This window comes from Anguilla rostrata, chromosome 19 (assembly GCF_018555375.3).
Source record: "Anguilla rostrata isolate EN2019 chromosome 19, ASM1855537v3, whole genome shotgun sequence".
NCBI lineage: Eukaryota > Metazoa > Chordata > Actinopteri > Anguilliformes > Anguillidae > Anguilla > Anguilla rostrata.
In genome coordinates, this window is record NC_057951.1 from 14,342,347 (window position 1) to 14,357,252 (window position 14,906).

General features: G+C 49.3%; 1 protein-coding gene across 1 annotated transcript; it reads right to left on the reverse strand.

Annotated features, from left to right (window-relative positions):
• Positions 1-1,957: 1,957 nt before the first annotated feature.
• On the reverse strand, positions 1,958-14,376 carry LOC135245938 (decorin-like). The gene is made up of 8 exons (XM_064319325.1): positions 14,216-14,376; positions 7,907-8,208; positions 7,021-7,133; positions 5,810-6,023; positions 4,956-5,069; positions 4,574-4,667; positions 3,829-3,967; positions 1,958-3,477 (listed from the first exon to the last, which is right to left on the reverse strand). Exons 2-8 carry the CDS (start codon positions 8,181-8,183, stop codon positions 3,280-3,282), a joined length of 1,149 nt encoding a protein of 382 aa, XP_064175395.1. The 5' UTR covers positions 8,184-8,208; positions 14,216-14,376; the 3' UTR covers positions 1,958-3,279.
• Positions 14,377-14,906: the final 530 nt, after the last annotated feature.

A 14,906-nucleotide genomic window follows, 5' to 3' on the forward strand; every position in this document is an offset into this window, starting at 1 on the left:
TGCAGAGCGCAGACGAGCGCAGACGAGCGCAGATGAGCGCAGACGAGCGCATGCTCTCCTCTCACACGTGATGTCACACGGCTGCTCCTTTTCACGCCGCAGTCCGCAAGCTGATGAGGACACTTCCTGTGCAGCTTGAGCAGCAGGGGTCGCTGGTGAGCAATGAGGCACAGTCAACCCAGCTGACTGGTTCCCTCCCTCTCTGGGCCATGTTACGGCCGATTACGTGTTACTCTGTGGGGCCGCCAGTCACAGTCCGCACTGGCACAGGTACTTCATTTCTTCCACTGAGACTCACCTTGATGCTTGGTCATTCCATGTGCACTCTCCTGCATGCACACTCATGTCCTGCACGCTCCCTCCTGTCCTACATGTACACTTCTGTCCTGCATGCATGCTCCTGTCCTGCATGCATGCTCCTGTCCTGCATGCATGCTCCTGTCCTGCATGCATGCTTCTGTCTTGCATGCATGCTTCTGTTCTGCATGCACATCTTTGTCCTTGTCTGATTTTATGTTTGTATTACACATTTTCATGAATAAGAAATACATCAAGGGAAAAAAAGGTTAATATTTAATATTTAAATGAAATATTTGTCTCTGGACAGACCTGCAGTTAACTGCCTGTGTATGTTGTAGATCACAGATGAATTACAGTTGTCATAGTAGCTCTCAGACATCACCATATACTATGCAGCTTTAGTGACAATTGTTATGCAAATACTTTGGTTTGATGCATGAGTGATATGAAGGGTCAGTAGTGCAGGGTTGTGCAATGCTGTCATTTGATCATTACCAGCTGCCTCAGAGCTCCCACGGGATCAGAAAGTCAGCAGACTGCCAGCAGCCCTTTTATAATGTTTGTGAGACTATCTACCCAATCTCAAAGAGCTGAGAATGTGTTCTCCCCGACAAACCAAAAGCTCAAAATTCCTTTGGTTTTCTTTCAAATGCAATGAATTCTCTTATGACAGCCTTCAGATGCTATCAGTCAAAGTTGTAATATCTTTTTGATAAATAACCAAAACCAACATGAAACACAATCCCCTCTGTAAACTATTTAGCTTTCTCAGAAAATCAGTCTATGTCTACACCAAGATAAAGACCTACCACCAAGAGAAGCAATTTACTGTGCCCATAAAGTACTCTCATGTTTCCTGGTGATTTGATCTTACAGCCATTACCTTCCACAGGTCGTTTAAACCAAACTGCTGCTTTAGCAGAGCAGGTCTGGTGTCCTTCAGCATGTGCTCAGGAGATACGAAGCTCCCGGGGCCAGAATTAGCTTTAGAGCTTGTCCGGGACTGAGCATGGGCAAATGGGCGCTGAGTGAGGATGAGGAAGATGCCTTGCTGCTCTGGGCATGGTTTGGGTGCTGTGCACATGTGCAGTGATCCTGCAGTACACAGGACTCACAGGAGCGAGCTGTTCACCGGTATGGACATTACTGTGAAATTTCTCTATTTAAAGGTACATTAAGGCAGGCTCAGATCGGGCAATGGTCTTAGGAAAATATTTGTCCATTTGCCATGGTGGGGGCGGTGGGGTGAAATCTGATATGGCTGGGCAGGAAGTGAGTGCAATTTTAAAACAGAGTTAGCATAAAAAGCCCCAAGACCTCATAAACTCACAGAAATCATTCTCCCAATGTTCCTTAGCACAAATCATTTCCCCAACTTTCGTTAACCAAAATGTTAATTACCCCCACACAGCTCAGTCAGAACACCGCCCCCACACAGCTCAGTCAGAACCCCCCCCCACACACATCTCAGTCAGAAACCCCCCCCCCCCACACAGCTCAGTCAGAACACCACCCCACACAGCTCAGTCAGAACCCCCCCCCACACACAGCTCAGTCAGAACACCACCCCCACACAGCTCAGTCAGAACACCCCCCCGCATTGACCGCATAGACTTGCGCGTGCTTGCAGGGTCAGCCCACTTGCGGAACCCAGAAGTGGTTTTTTATCGTTTATTTGAGTTTTATATGGTGGAGAACACGGGGGCGGAGCCCCTGAGGAACAGCTTCAGTCTGAAAGAGCAGTGAGAGCAAAGGCAATGTTTTATACAGCGCCTATATACAGCCTCTACACATCCAACATGCACACTGCCACGGGGGAGCATGGGTGTGGGTGTGGTCATCCTCAGCCCCGCCCCCAATACCAGCACCCCATGGCCATGACTTTGACCAAACCAAAAAAAACACACTCACACACATACACAAGTACAGCTGCAATTCATAAATGTCTCCCTGCAGGTAAAAATGGCAATAAATGCATGCGAACGTATGGGTGTGAGCCGACTGTGTGAGAGTGTATGCTCTGTTTATCCTATAGCTTAGAGCCTGTTCTATCTGTTCTGCCTGTATGTTACAGTGCAGTGAGGATTCTGTGCAAGCAGGTGCAAGCAAAAGATAGGGAAATGTGACAGATTAAAAACTCATCTATCTACGTGACTTGACTATAATATATGTGAAGGAAACGGTGCACTTGAGGGTATGTGCCATACTTGCGATGGTGCGCCCTGATGTTCTAGCGCTTTCTCGTACTCCTGCTCTTGGTGTCTGTGAGGCCGAGGCTAAGCCTTGGCTGCCTGCTCCACAGGCCAGCCGGTCCCGATGTGGTGCTCGAGTCCTGCAGAGTCAGTCTGCCTGAAAGCCTTTCAGCAGCTGGGTGTGGGTTCAATGCTACAATGTCTTGTTTGTCTTTTTTTTTTTCAATTTGTCATAATGTTTTTTATTTATTTGCATTTGTCTTGACATCTTTACAATAAACTTTTTCATAATCTCACACCTCCATTATAAAATGCATCATGTCATTTTGGGTATATGTGGTAGAATGGACTTGGTTCAGGGTCTGCTGGATTATGAAGGGAGTTTTTGTTGTGTGATCTGCGTAGGACATGGACTTTCTTCTATGGATGGGCTATCACTGTAGTGCTGTGTAAGGCTCTGGTTCTGTTGGGAGTATGTAAGACGTGGTTCCGGTAGTGGTTTATTGTTGTGTGGAGCATGTGAAATGGGTTGTGGTTCTGGTGTGTTGCTGTCTGGAGTGTGTAAAGTATGGCCTGGGTTCCGGTTTGCATACGGTGCATCGTGCGTAAGCTGCACACCAGGGTTTGGTTGTGGTTTTATTGCTGTATTGAGTATATGAGGTGGTGCTGCTGCAGTGAGTTGTGTTCAGTACACAAAACTAGGTAAGGGGAGGGGGCACACAGTGATATAAAGTGGGGGTCCGGTCTGTTTGGGGTGGGGGGGGGGTTGCGTAGAAGGGGGGCAGGTCTACTTCCGGTAGTTTCCGAGCTGGATGGCGGAGCGGTCGAAGACGCAGCGGAAGGTGATTGGCTGCACCTCCCAGTACGGGACGGGGTTGCTGAACAGGCTGATCCCTGAGTACATGGCCTTCTTGGTGTTGAACCCAGGGGGGCAGAAGTCCTCCGTGCCCACCGCAGCGATCTTGTTGTTATGGAGATAGACCACCTATGGCAACCACAAGGGGGAAGGGAGGCGGGTTAGAGAACAGGCTCATTGGACAGTGGCATTCCAGCTCTGTTTGTTCTCTCATAGATTCAGTTCAGCCAGTGTGTTTTTCCTCCGGTGAGAAGTGATGGAAGTGCAGTAATAGTGCAGTGGGTAATGGTGATAACATCAAAGACATTTAATAACACGCAGGGAGGGGCTTTGATTTAGCGTTACCCCCACCCCCTCCCCCTCCCCCTCCCCCAGCCCCAGCCCCAGCCCCACCCCCTCCCCACCCCCTCCCCCAGCCCCAGGCCCAGGCCCAGCCCCTCCCCCAGCCCCAGCCCCAGCCCCAGCCCAGGCCCAGCTCACCTGGATGTACTTGTGGTCCGGCAGGCCTGCAGGCACGCTGGTCAGGGCGTTGTTGTCCAGGTGCAGCTCACGCAGGTGAGGCATCGTCACCATGGTGCCGTTCTCCACAACACTGATCTCATTGAAGCTGAGACCCAGCCTGGAGGCGGCAGCAGCACGTCAGCCAATCAGAGAGCTCAGTAACACATATCGCCAGCCAATAGAACATTAGGCAACATTCAGAAGCCAATCAGTAAGGCAGATAGCCTTGGTTACATGAGCCAGGAGGCAGTTGGAGATTTGGACTAGGCACACAGTATCGAAGCCAACTGGAGCATCAGATCACATTCAGGAGGTAATGGCTAAGCTTCTGGGCATGCTTCAGGTGCCAGTGGGATTGTTATGACTAGTTTATGTGTCTAATTATTTGGAAGTCTGGAAATAATATAATAATAAATGATATTATAGATGACTGAGTGAATAGCAGTCTATTCTGCCCCAGTAAACGGCTGCATGAGAAGCAGAGAGAGAGAGAGGGAGAGACAGAGAGAGAGAGAGGGAGAGTAGAGACAGAGAGAGAGAGAGAGAGCTGCAGAGTAGAGACAGAGAGAGAGAGAGAGAGAGAGTAGAGACAGAGAGAGGGAGAGAGAGCTGCAGGGTAGAGACAGAGAGAGAGAGAGAGAGAGAGTAGAGACAGAGAGAGGGAGAGAGAGCTGCAGGGTAGAGACAGAGAGAGAGCTGCTGGTAGAGTAAAGGGCTTCATTACTTGGCCAGGTTTTTGAGCCCCTTCAGCCTGTCCACCTGCACTTTGGTGATCTTGTTGCTGTCCAGGTGCAGCTCAGACAGAGAGCTCGGCAGGCCTGGGGAAAGACGTCAACACAGCAAACCAATCAAACGCTGTCTCCTTCCTCCCCCCACAACACCTGCCTGGTTTCCTTGTCATTTGGACAGTTTTCCCCATGTGGGAGGGAACTAGTATTGCAACATCTTCATCTTCAGAATGTAGCCCCCCCACCCCCGCCCCCGCCCCCGCCGTGTCTGAGTACGTTCCACAGTACAGTATCGCCAGTATCACAGCAGCTTTACCCAGAATGCTGTGTTTTCACTCTTCCCTGAAACCCACAGACAGCAGACAGGTTCCTGCTCACCTTTGGGCAGCTCTGTCAGGTTGGTGTCTGCAATGCGGATGTAGGAGACCCGTTTGAGGTCAGCGAAAGCTCCGTCATCTATCCCAGAGCTCTTCAGCGGGTTGGAGCCCAGCTCTGGGGGAGAGATTTAATAATAATAATGAGTTTTAATACCTTTATTGTTCCATTTATTTAACATTGGTAGTGGGTTAACCTTAGTTGCCTTATCCAATCAATACATCTCAGGCATTTTTTCCTTTTTATATTGCGAATTAAAAATTTAAAGTCAACTGTCCATCATTGTCAACCCGGCAAAGAAGCCCCCTAACATGCCCCCCACACACCATGTAGTACAGAACCCTGGTGTATCGTTAATTTAAATCCTATACGCAAAATTCAGTCATGTCATATGGATAACTGTGGTACAACTGCCAAGAGGAAATGCTCATACCACTATCAGTTTGAACATACTTTTTCTACTCTCCTTTACGCTAATAGTCTGTCACTGCTGTCAAAAGGATGCCTGTTTCTGCTTTCCACAGTTTATTTTCCGCTTGTCAGGTTGTGAACATAAACCGTGAATCAGAGTGTTTTATGCTGTGTGCTGTTGGAGCCCCAGCCAGTAAGGAGTAATGAGGCTGTGCTATTCTAGGACTGCTGGAGTTCATATGGAATTTAGTGCTGCTTACTCTTTCTGACTCACAGCCAATCACATTTGAGTGGTCTAAGCGAAGGCATCAGTGTGGGCCAGGGGGTTCTTGTGTCACACATTAAACATCATAGTGAGTGATGTTCCTCAGCCTCAAGGTGCTCAGTTTAGAGCCCAGGGCCCAACCCTGCTGTACCCACCCCCCCTCCCCTCTGTGAGCTCGTACCCATGACGATGACGTTGACCAGGCCCTGGAAGGAGGCCTTCTTGATCTTGCTGATCTTGTTCTCGTGGATGCGCAGCTCCTGCAAGCTCTTGGGCATGTTGGCGGGCATGTCCTTCAGCAGGTTCTTGGACAGGTAGAGCCTCTGCAGTTTGCCCAGGGGCATGAAGGCCTTAGGGTGGATGATGGTTATCACGTTGTTCACCAGAATGAGGGCCTGTGGGAGGGAAACCATGTCACCAACCTCCACATTATGCACTGCTGTTCCCCATAGCCACACTTTGCTAAATCACTTAAATAACTTATTTACTGTGACAGTCTGATCTTTTACAGTGTAAAAACCAAGTCTTCATTTTTGCATGCCACATGAAAAAAGTGCCACACACACAAACACATGCTCACACACACACTTTCAGACACTGAGGAATTTGAACAATTGGAGTGTGGGGGAAATGAGTTGGGACATCTGACCTGTTGGCCATTAATCACCACTTCATGGACTAAACTCACTATCCAAACAAAGCCATTTCTAATGGGTGTGGGCCCTTCAGAGATGTGAGAGTATTAGCAGGAGGGCGCTACACTGCATAGGAACGCTGGGAAAGCAGGCAGGAGATCAGCTTTCTGAAATAGCGCTCTGCGTTCCAGCCCTTACTCAACCGCTCCAGGATAAATCTTCATTTGGGCCGCTCCGCTCCAGCCAAGCGTTCTTTGGATCTGAGTTCTGTCTGAAAGTTTAGGGTGTGTGCACAATAAGTCTGTTTGCACTTTGGCCAGCATTACTGAAAGCTTGATGAGAACACAGTTGTGTTGTAAAAGCAGGCTTCGGTGCAATGATCTGAACTGCTTTGCTTTCAAAAAAGGATTGACTGATCGACTTTGTTATTCAGTCTGTTTCTCCACTGCGAATATGTGTTTGAACTTTGTTGATTTTAAACACCATGCTGGTCTTTAAATTATGATTTAATGATAAAGACAGGTCATGACTTGAACTGTCGAATGTAGCAGTTTGGTTTGGTTTATGATGGATGTGCAGGACCAGCGTTGTTGCATTTGTTAAAGGGATAATTCATTTTTAAAAAATGATTTTCTTTGTTCTTTTCTGACTAAAAGCTCAAATGAGGAGAGAAGGAAAATTGCATTTTTATGATGTTTCAGTGATCTTCAGTATCAGTATGTAGGGGGCGGGATCAGAGAGGAGGAGGTGGACTTACATGCAGGCCCTTCAGGGCCTTGAAGTCGTTTTCCCGAATCTCGCTGATCTTGTTGTTCTGCAGGTCCAGCAGCGACGTGTCTGGAGGGATTTTATCTGGAACATTTTTCAGACCTGGAGACCAAAGACAGGGAGAGTAGGACAGTGAGATGGCCAGGTAAACCTGCTCCTGTCCCCCTGCACGCAAAGCAGAGGCACATACACCCTGAAACACACACACTGAAACACACACAGGTACACAAGCACAGTACAGACGCCCTGAAACACACACACCCACAGCAACTGTCACCTGTCCACCTGGCCGCCTGACCTGTCTGTCTCCTCACCGTCAGCCACGGCCCAATGCCATGCCTTCTGGGAGAGCAGAGGAACTGGGTCAAAGGCTGAGTGGCGCCCAAAGGAACACTGTGGAGCTGTGGGTGACCGATGGCAGCCAGCTGCCTCCCAACCCCGCCCCAGGGAGCCGGCGGCCGGCCGCCAGGGTGATTCTGAGCGCCCTTCAATCAGCCGGCACTGTGGCTGAGGGGGTTTTGAGTGGAGGGGTCCCACGGTCCTGTCCACCGTGCGTCATGCGCCCCCCTCCCCCTCACCCCCCTCCCCCTCCCCTGGAAAGCCACAGTCCCCCCAGGCAAATGTTTGTGGTGTGTGGCGTTTCCCCAGAGCACTATGGGTAAAACCGCTCAGCCTGCAGCCTGTGCCAGCCTACGTGAAGTATAAACACACTACAGAGGGAGAGAGGGAGCGAGGGAGGGGGGGGAGAGAGAAAAGGGCGAGAATCCTCTCTCATCTAACGTACACATCACATAAAGCCTTAACACTGCTGTACAGTGCTGGTTGCTCTGCAGACTCCTTGTGGGCGTGGCCAGTGGAGAGCGGGCGTGGCTCACCTAAGTCAGAGCACTGCGTGACGCGGAGGTGACACTGGCACCTGAAGGGGCAGACGGGCCCCGGGAAGAACGGGTCTGTTGGGTCCTCTCGCTCTTCTGGCTCTGTCGGGTGCTTTGGGCCTTGGGGCCTCGTTGGGCCTCTGGGGCTCGGTCGGTCCGTGGGCTGCAGCCCAGAGCCGGGCTCGTCCTCCATCATGAAGTCCATGAAGCCCGACTGGCGAAAGGGCAGTGCCCAGCAGGCCGAGGCCAGGAGCAGGAAGAGACAGGCCGATTTCATTCTGCTGCTGTGGGGCTGGACGGGCCTGCCGGGGCAAAGGTCAGAGGTCAGAGGTAAGGCACACCACTCATTACGCCACAAAACACAAGAAAAAAGAAACGCGAGTCAGTTTGGGCTTGTTAAGCCGTCAGTCCCGGTACTCCGTGTTCCTCAGTGTTCCTCAGTGTTCCTCAGTGTTCCTCAGTGTTCCTCAGTGTTCCTCAGTGTTCCACAGTGATCTACAATCATAAACCTGGCTGCTTTGCTTTTAGACCTGACTGCTGAATGATGAGAGGCTGTAGCTCAGGTCATGTGATGCCATCGGCGAGTTAATATTATAACACTGAAAAGTTTTTGAATGGCACCGTTAGAATGTGAAATAAAAACACTGAAGGACATGAGGTCTGACAACTTGACTGTAGCCAAGTATTTTTTACACAACAGCAGTCTGATGTACTGCCACGGGCTTGTATATTTCTCCTGAGCTAAGTACCCATGCTGGCTCACTGCAGCAACATTCTGCTCCATCCACTGTGCTACTGCTGGCAAGGTCAAAGGGCACTTAAATAGCATGTATCAACTCAGCACACAGCACTGTTAGCATTTGAAGCAGACTGGCTTCAAATAAATCATCATAATGATAACTCATAAAAGTCTTACAAACTGCACATTAAATTCTGGCGCAAGGCCACTGGTGTTGAACGAACAGGACTGATACTGATACTGATACTGATACTGATACTGATACTGATACTGATACTGGCACAGTATGGCTCTGTGGACCCCTGACAGGACCAGGACTTAGTGACCCCGCCCAACCCCAGTTTAAATCATATATATGATTTAGGGCTTTATATTCACTATAAACCCAAATGCAAATAAGCAACACTCACATAAAGTCTGTAACAAGGCATACTTACAGTCTTTAAAGTGTATGGGCATGTGTAATTACATAGGAACAAGGCCACTGTATGAAGCCTGGTAGCCAACGATGATGTATACATTACGTAAGGATAGTAGTAAAAGTAATAGCAAAAGAAGATTCTTAAAAATTGTCTAATAAACACCAGTACATAAGACATAAAGATGCAAGTATATAACTGCTTATTTCCCCTTGCAGAATTGTGTTAGATATAGGCTTGGGGTACATTCCTGAATAGGCTTCAGTTATGCAAGGCATTAGGTTTGGACTGGCTTACTGAATATAATTGATTTCATGTTTGTGTACATTAGTAGCTGTAACGATGTGTCCCTCTGTAAGAGTCACATTATTCTTCCTAACTGAAGTATGACATACTGCAGGAGGAGAAAAAATATTTGTTTGTCTTATGATGTCTTATGATCAGTTGTCATTCAAACTTGGATGACGATAAATGTGCATGATGAATGAATGTATCATCACTGTGTATAGATACCGTGACCTGTGATTAGATAGAAAAACACTAAATCCCATGATTCCCACCTGGGGAGCACATTGCATTGTGGATACTCAGATGACAGGCAGCAATACTGCATCTGTTGATGTTAGACACACAAATCGAGCTGCTCTAAGAGCTAAGTGACGGGCAGGCGTGTTACAGGCCCTTAGGTGGTAGATGCGTGTTTGACGGCGTTCCCGGCATCGTGTCCGTGTCTCTGACGGCGTTCCCGGCATCGTGTCCGTGTCTCTGACGGCGTTCCCGGCATCGTGTCCGTGTATCTGACGGCGTTCCCGGCATCGTGTCCGTGTCTCTGACGGCGTTCCCGGCATCGTGTCCGTGTCTCTGACGGCGTTCCCGGCATCGTGTCCGTGTCTCTGACGGCGTTCCCGGCATCGTGTCCGTGTCTCTGACGGCGTTCCCGGCATCGTGTCCGTGTCTCTGACGGCGTTCCCGGTGTCGTGTCCGTGTCTCTGACGGCGTTCCCGGCATCGTGTCCGTGTCTCTGACGGCGTTCCCGGCATGTGTCCGTGTCTCTGACGGCGTTCCCGGCATCGTGTCCGTGTCTCTGACGGCGTTCCCGGCATTGTGTCCGTGTCTCTGACGGCGTTCCCGGTGTCGTGTCCGTGTCTCTGACGGCGTTCCCGGTGTCGTGTCCGTGTCTCTGATGGCGTTCCCGGTGTCCGTGTCTCTGACGGCGTTCCCGGTGTCGTGTCCGTGTCTCTGATGCCGTTTGGCACACCCCCTCCCCGCCCGGAGGAGGCCTTCTCCTCGTGTGACCGGCGTGGCACTCTGCTCCAGATGAGCTGATTAAATCCGGCTGGCGGATGCTGAGCAGGGCCCGACACACACAGAGCACCTCCAGGCCAACAGACAGCCATCGTTCCCAGACTTCTGACAGAGCAGCCGCCAATCCAAGCAGTCAGTCTTCTCACTGGAAGAAACCAGCTGAGCCAAAAGGGTCTGTGCGAGCTGCTTTTTCCTTTTCCCCCTTTCAGCCTGTTTGGTTTTGGAAGCCATTTTAAACCATCCAAATCTCCTGTCGATATGAGCAGAGGCTGCAGTGGCTCTGGTTCCCAGGAGGACACTCAGCACGGTGTGCCAGGGTCAGGGGTCAGAGAGTTTAGTATTTATGGGGTGCGTAGTGTTCCAGGGCTGGTGTAGCGTTGGGCCAGATGCTATTCAGACAGATGCTAAAGAGAAGAGCCTGCTCTGCTCATCAGATGAACATAGCATCTGTGCAAAGCAACTGTAAATTTAAAGTGAGCTGATTGTTAGACTCTTATGCCAAACAGTTCATTAATTTTTATTTTTGTTTTCGTTCATTCTCTATTTAACTTTCTTCCCCACCGTTTGTAGTGCCTAGTCACAGTTGCAGGCCTGTCCCATCACTGTGAGGGCCTTCATCAGTTTGGGAGGGTGCAGGCGAGCACTTGTGCCCTCTGATAGAGCTCATTTCCACTGTCTAAAGAGCTGAGCAGTGCCTGCACTGAGGGGCTGGGCAGAACACCCTGCCTCCCTGGCTCCCAAAACAGCCAATTACAGGCCGCCTAATTCGGCACCTGCGTAGTTAGTGACCAATCCCTAACAAGGGGTGCTTCCATGGGCAACACGTGCTTTAGAAGAGTAATTACAGCCTATATACAGATTACATATTCTTTCAGACTCTCAGACTCATCAGACTCTTAGACTCACCAGACTCATCAAACTCTCAGACTCATCAGACTCATCAGACTCTCAGACTTATCAGACTCGTCAGACTCTCAGACTCATCAGACTCATCAAACTCTTAGACTTGCGGACTCATCAGACTCTCAGACTTGCAGACTCATCAGACTCTCAGACTCATCAGACTCTCAGACTCATCAGATTCTCAGGCTCATCAGAATCTCAGACCCATCAGATTCTCAGCCCCTGCATGCCTTCCACCCTCTCTAGTGTCCTTTGTCATGCCCTAAATTATTCTTCAGAAGATGTATTAACTTGGTCCTCTGTGCTCCATTCTCTGGGAGCGCTGGTGCAGACAGGTCATGTTCTCAAGTGTTCTGCCAGGCATAATGAGTCCCAGTTACAGCAAACAAGAGAAAAAACGTGGTGCCAAACTCCCCGCTGGTGTTACAGATGTGTTTATGAGCTATAGGCTGATAAAAAACCAAGTCTAGCGCAATTTAAGCCCTAATTGCCATGGAAAATTAAGTGTCAGATATCCCACATCATCACTTGCCAGGTCTTTTATGGTTCCTCCAAAATCCTTTATGAGGACAAGTCCTCTTCCTTCTGTAAACTTCACTGAGGAATAATAACTTTAAAATTACATTTCCAACTTTGAAGATAGGCTTACAGAACATCTTAAAGAAGCCAGAGTAACGTCTCTCAGAGGTCAGAGTAACTTCTTACAGAGGGCAGAGTAACATCTCACAGAGGCCAGAGTAACTTCTTACAGAGGGCAGAGTAACATCTCACAGAGGCCAGAGTAACTTCTTACAGAGAGCAGAGTAACATCTCACAGAGGCTAGAGTAACATCTCACAGAGGCCCGAGTAACTTCTTACAGAGGCCAGAGTAACATCTCACAGAGGCTAGAGTAACTTCTTACAGAGAGCAGAGTAACATCTCACAGAGGCCAGAGTAAGAGCTTTTAGATTCTTTCCTCCTTTCTCTTCATTTTCCCCTCCTGTTCCTCTTAATATTCCTTGTGCTCTCTCTGGACATTCTTGAATTTACTGCTTCCTTTTTTCATCGTAGTAATCGCCGAAGTCCTCAGACATCCTCTCCTTTTCTCAGAGCACATCTCCCATATGAGGGGCTCAAGAGAGGGTGTGAGATTACTTCATTGTTATAAACTTTCTACTTTTCACTTTTCACAGAATTCATTTCCAGATTTTGTGTTTCCAAATGGTAAATCAAACATGCCACATATGAGTGCAGGAGGCCAGGGGAATCCCACAATGCAAGTGGACAGTTTTTGAGCCAGAAAGTTGTTTAATTTCTTGGTAATCAGCAAGAATGAACTGTTTTCCGGAACAGTCTGTATACCACAGAGACCCCTGAACAGTTAAAGCTCTTTTGGAACATTCCACAAGAAATAGCTTATCATTAACCACAGCTGTATCATCTGCAGTTAAGCTTGGACAGAAATCAACTCTCCACTTTCCTGTCTTATTCTTTCCTGTTCCCTCCCTCGCTCTCTCTCTCTTCTCTCTCCCTCCCTCTCTTTCAGTCCATCTCTCTGGACCAGTGGAAGTTTCAGATTTGTCCCTCTGCAGTAATATCAGCCCTCTGTCAGAGCACCAGGGTCTGGAAAATTCTATTGTTTTAGCGGAGGGGTGAAGACGCCCTCATGGCTGGCGTCCACGCAGGGTCAACGTTCGGAGGCTCCGCCCCTGATAGTCTCGGTCCAGCTGTGTTCCTGCCAGAGCGCACGATGGCCGGGCCTGCCGTCGAGCAATGCAGGAACCTCCACGTAACGTTCTCTCAGCGTTGTGCCAGCGTTGTGCGAGCCCTCTGTGCCAAGCGCACGCAGATTTAAAGGAGTTATTAAAGAATTCATGAGATACGGGTCACAGGGCTTTCGTGTTTACCTCAGACTAGCTCCACCCTTTGCTTTCTGTTGCCCGTGGCAATACGTGTCAATGCTGCTGCCACCAGACAGGGGCTAAATGAGGCTGAAGTGGGCTAAAGTGGGACAGGGCTGAAGGATGCGGGGTCAGGACTGGGACAGGGAGGAAAGGATCTACTCATAGGAAGGAGGACGCGGGTCGTGCAGAACAGGACTCAGCCTTTCCAGGTCGATACTTGTCTGGTCTTAGATCTCCTGTCCTGTTTTCATTTCCAGATGCGCTGCTGTTTCCACAACAGCGCCAACCGCACGGACAGGCACGAACAATAGTAATTACTGTTAGAAAAACGGAACAAAGAAATCCTCGCTTTTCTTAAAATGTCAAAGAGCCAAAGGCAGGGAGACTATAAAAGAGGCAGGGCTCGTAAACGTATTGGCATTTCCCCCACGTAGCAGCCAAGAGCGGACAAGACCCCAGCCCAGCACCCTGCTCACTAACACACATCTGAGCTGTACGTGTGAGTGAGTGAGTGTGTGTGTGTGTAGGTGTGTGTGTGTGTGTGTGTGTGTGTGTGTGTGTGTGTGTGCGTAAACTGCTAACTTACACACTGAGACACACAAGTCTATCACCCAAGACAGAAAAACAAGCTCATATGCAGAGAAAAAAATCACCCACCACCCCCACCCCCAGTACACACACACACACACACACACACACTCTCTCTCTCTCACGTAGCACATGGAGCATACACCTGTATGCTGTGTATCAGGTATGCTATGGTATCAGGATGCTCCTGTGTACAGCCAGAGCACCGGTAGAGGGTGGATTCCCAACCATCTCCATGGTGACACCACAAACTGCCATTCAAGCATCAGTTTACAACAAACTGCCAACCAAGCATCAGTTAACCACAAACTGACAATCAAGCATCAAATGACCACATGCACCCTAAGGAAACACAACATCAATTTCTACCGCAACAAAACACCCATTTTTTACTTTCTCTTTCCCTCTTCCTCCATCCCTCTCTCTCTCTCGCACGCGGTCTCGGGCCCTGTGAGGTCCCTCCAGCCTACCTGTGCTGCTGAGTCTGAGGTGAGAAGGTGTGTGTGGCTCCCAAAATCCAGCAAGGGAACGGTAATCTGCTGCTTCAGAGCTCGCGGGAAACAAGGCTAAAGATGTGCGCAGCCAAAGCAGGCAGGTGTGTGCAGTCAGCAGAGAGAGAGAGGCAGGGGCCAGGGAGGGGAGGGAGGGAGAGAGAGGAGGAGAGAGAGAGAAGGAGAGGGGAAAAGGGAGGGAGAGAGAGACAGGGAGAGAGAGGGTGGGAGGTAGACAAAAAGTCAGGGGGAGGGAAGGAGATGTAGAGAGAAACAGAAAGATGGGGGGGGGGGGGAAAGGGAGGGTCTTGTTTCTCGGTCCTGCTTGAATGGATGAGACAATCAGTGGAGAACTTCCCTTCGCTCTGCTTTGGAAAACTTGCTCAAACCCAACTCCGGCTGGTTTACACTGTTCGGCCCACCAGCTTAAACAAACTGCTCATTTTTCTCAATTAGACACTTTCAAGGGAGGATTTATTTAGGGCTTTTAATCAGTCTTGTATTTCTTTGGCAAATGATTCCTTCAGTGAGGACTTTCTTAACCGAATAAACTATAGAATGCCAGGTGGAATCAGCAGGGTCCTAACTGCTGAAAGTGTGGACATCTGGTCGTTAAAACCATTTGTGGAGAGCTCAAAGAGAAGGGAAGCAGTATTGTGTTAGTAAGTTT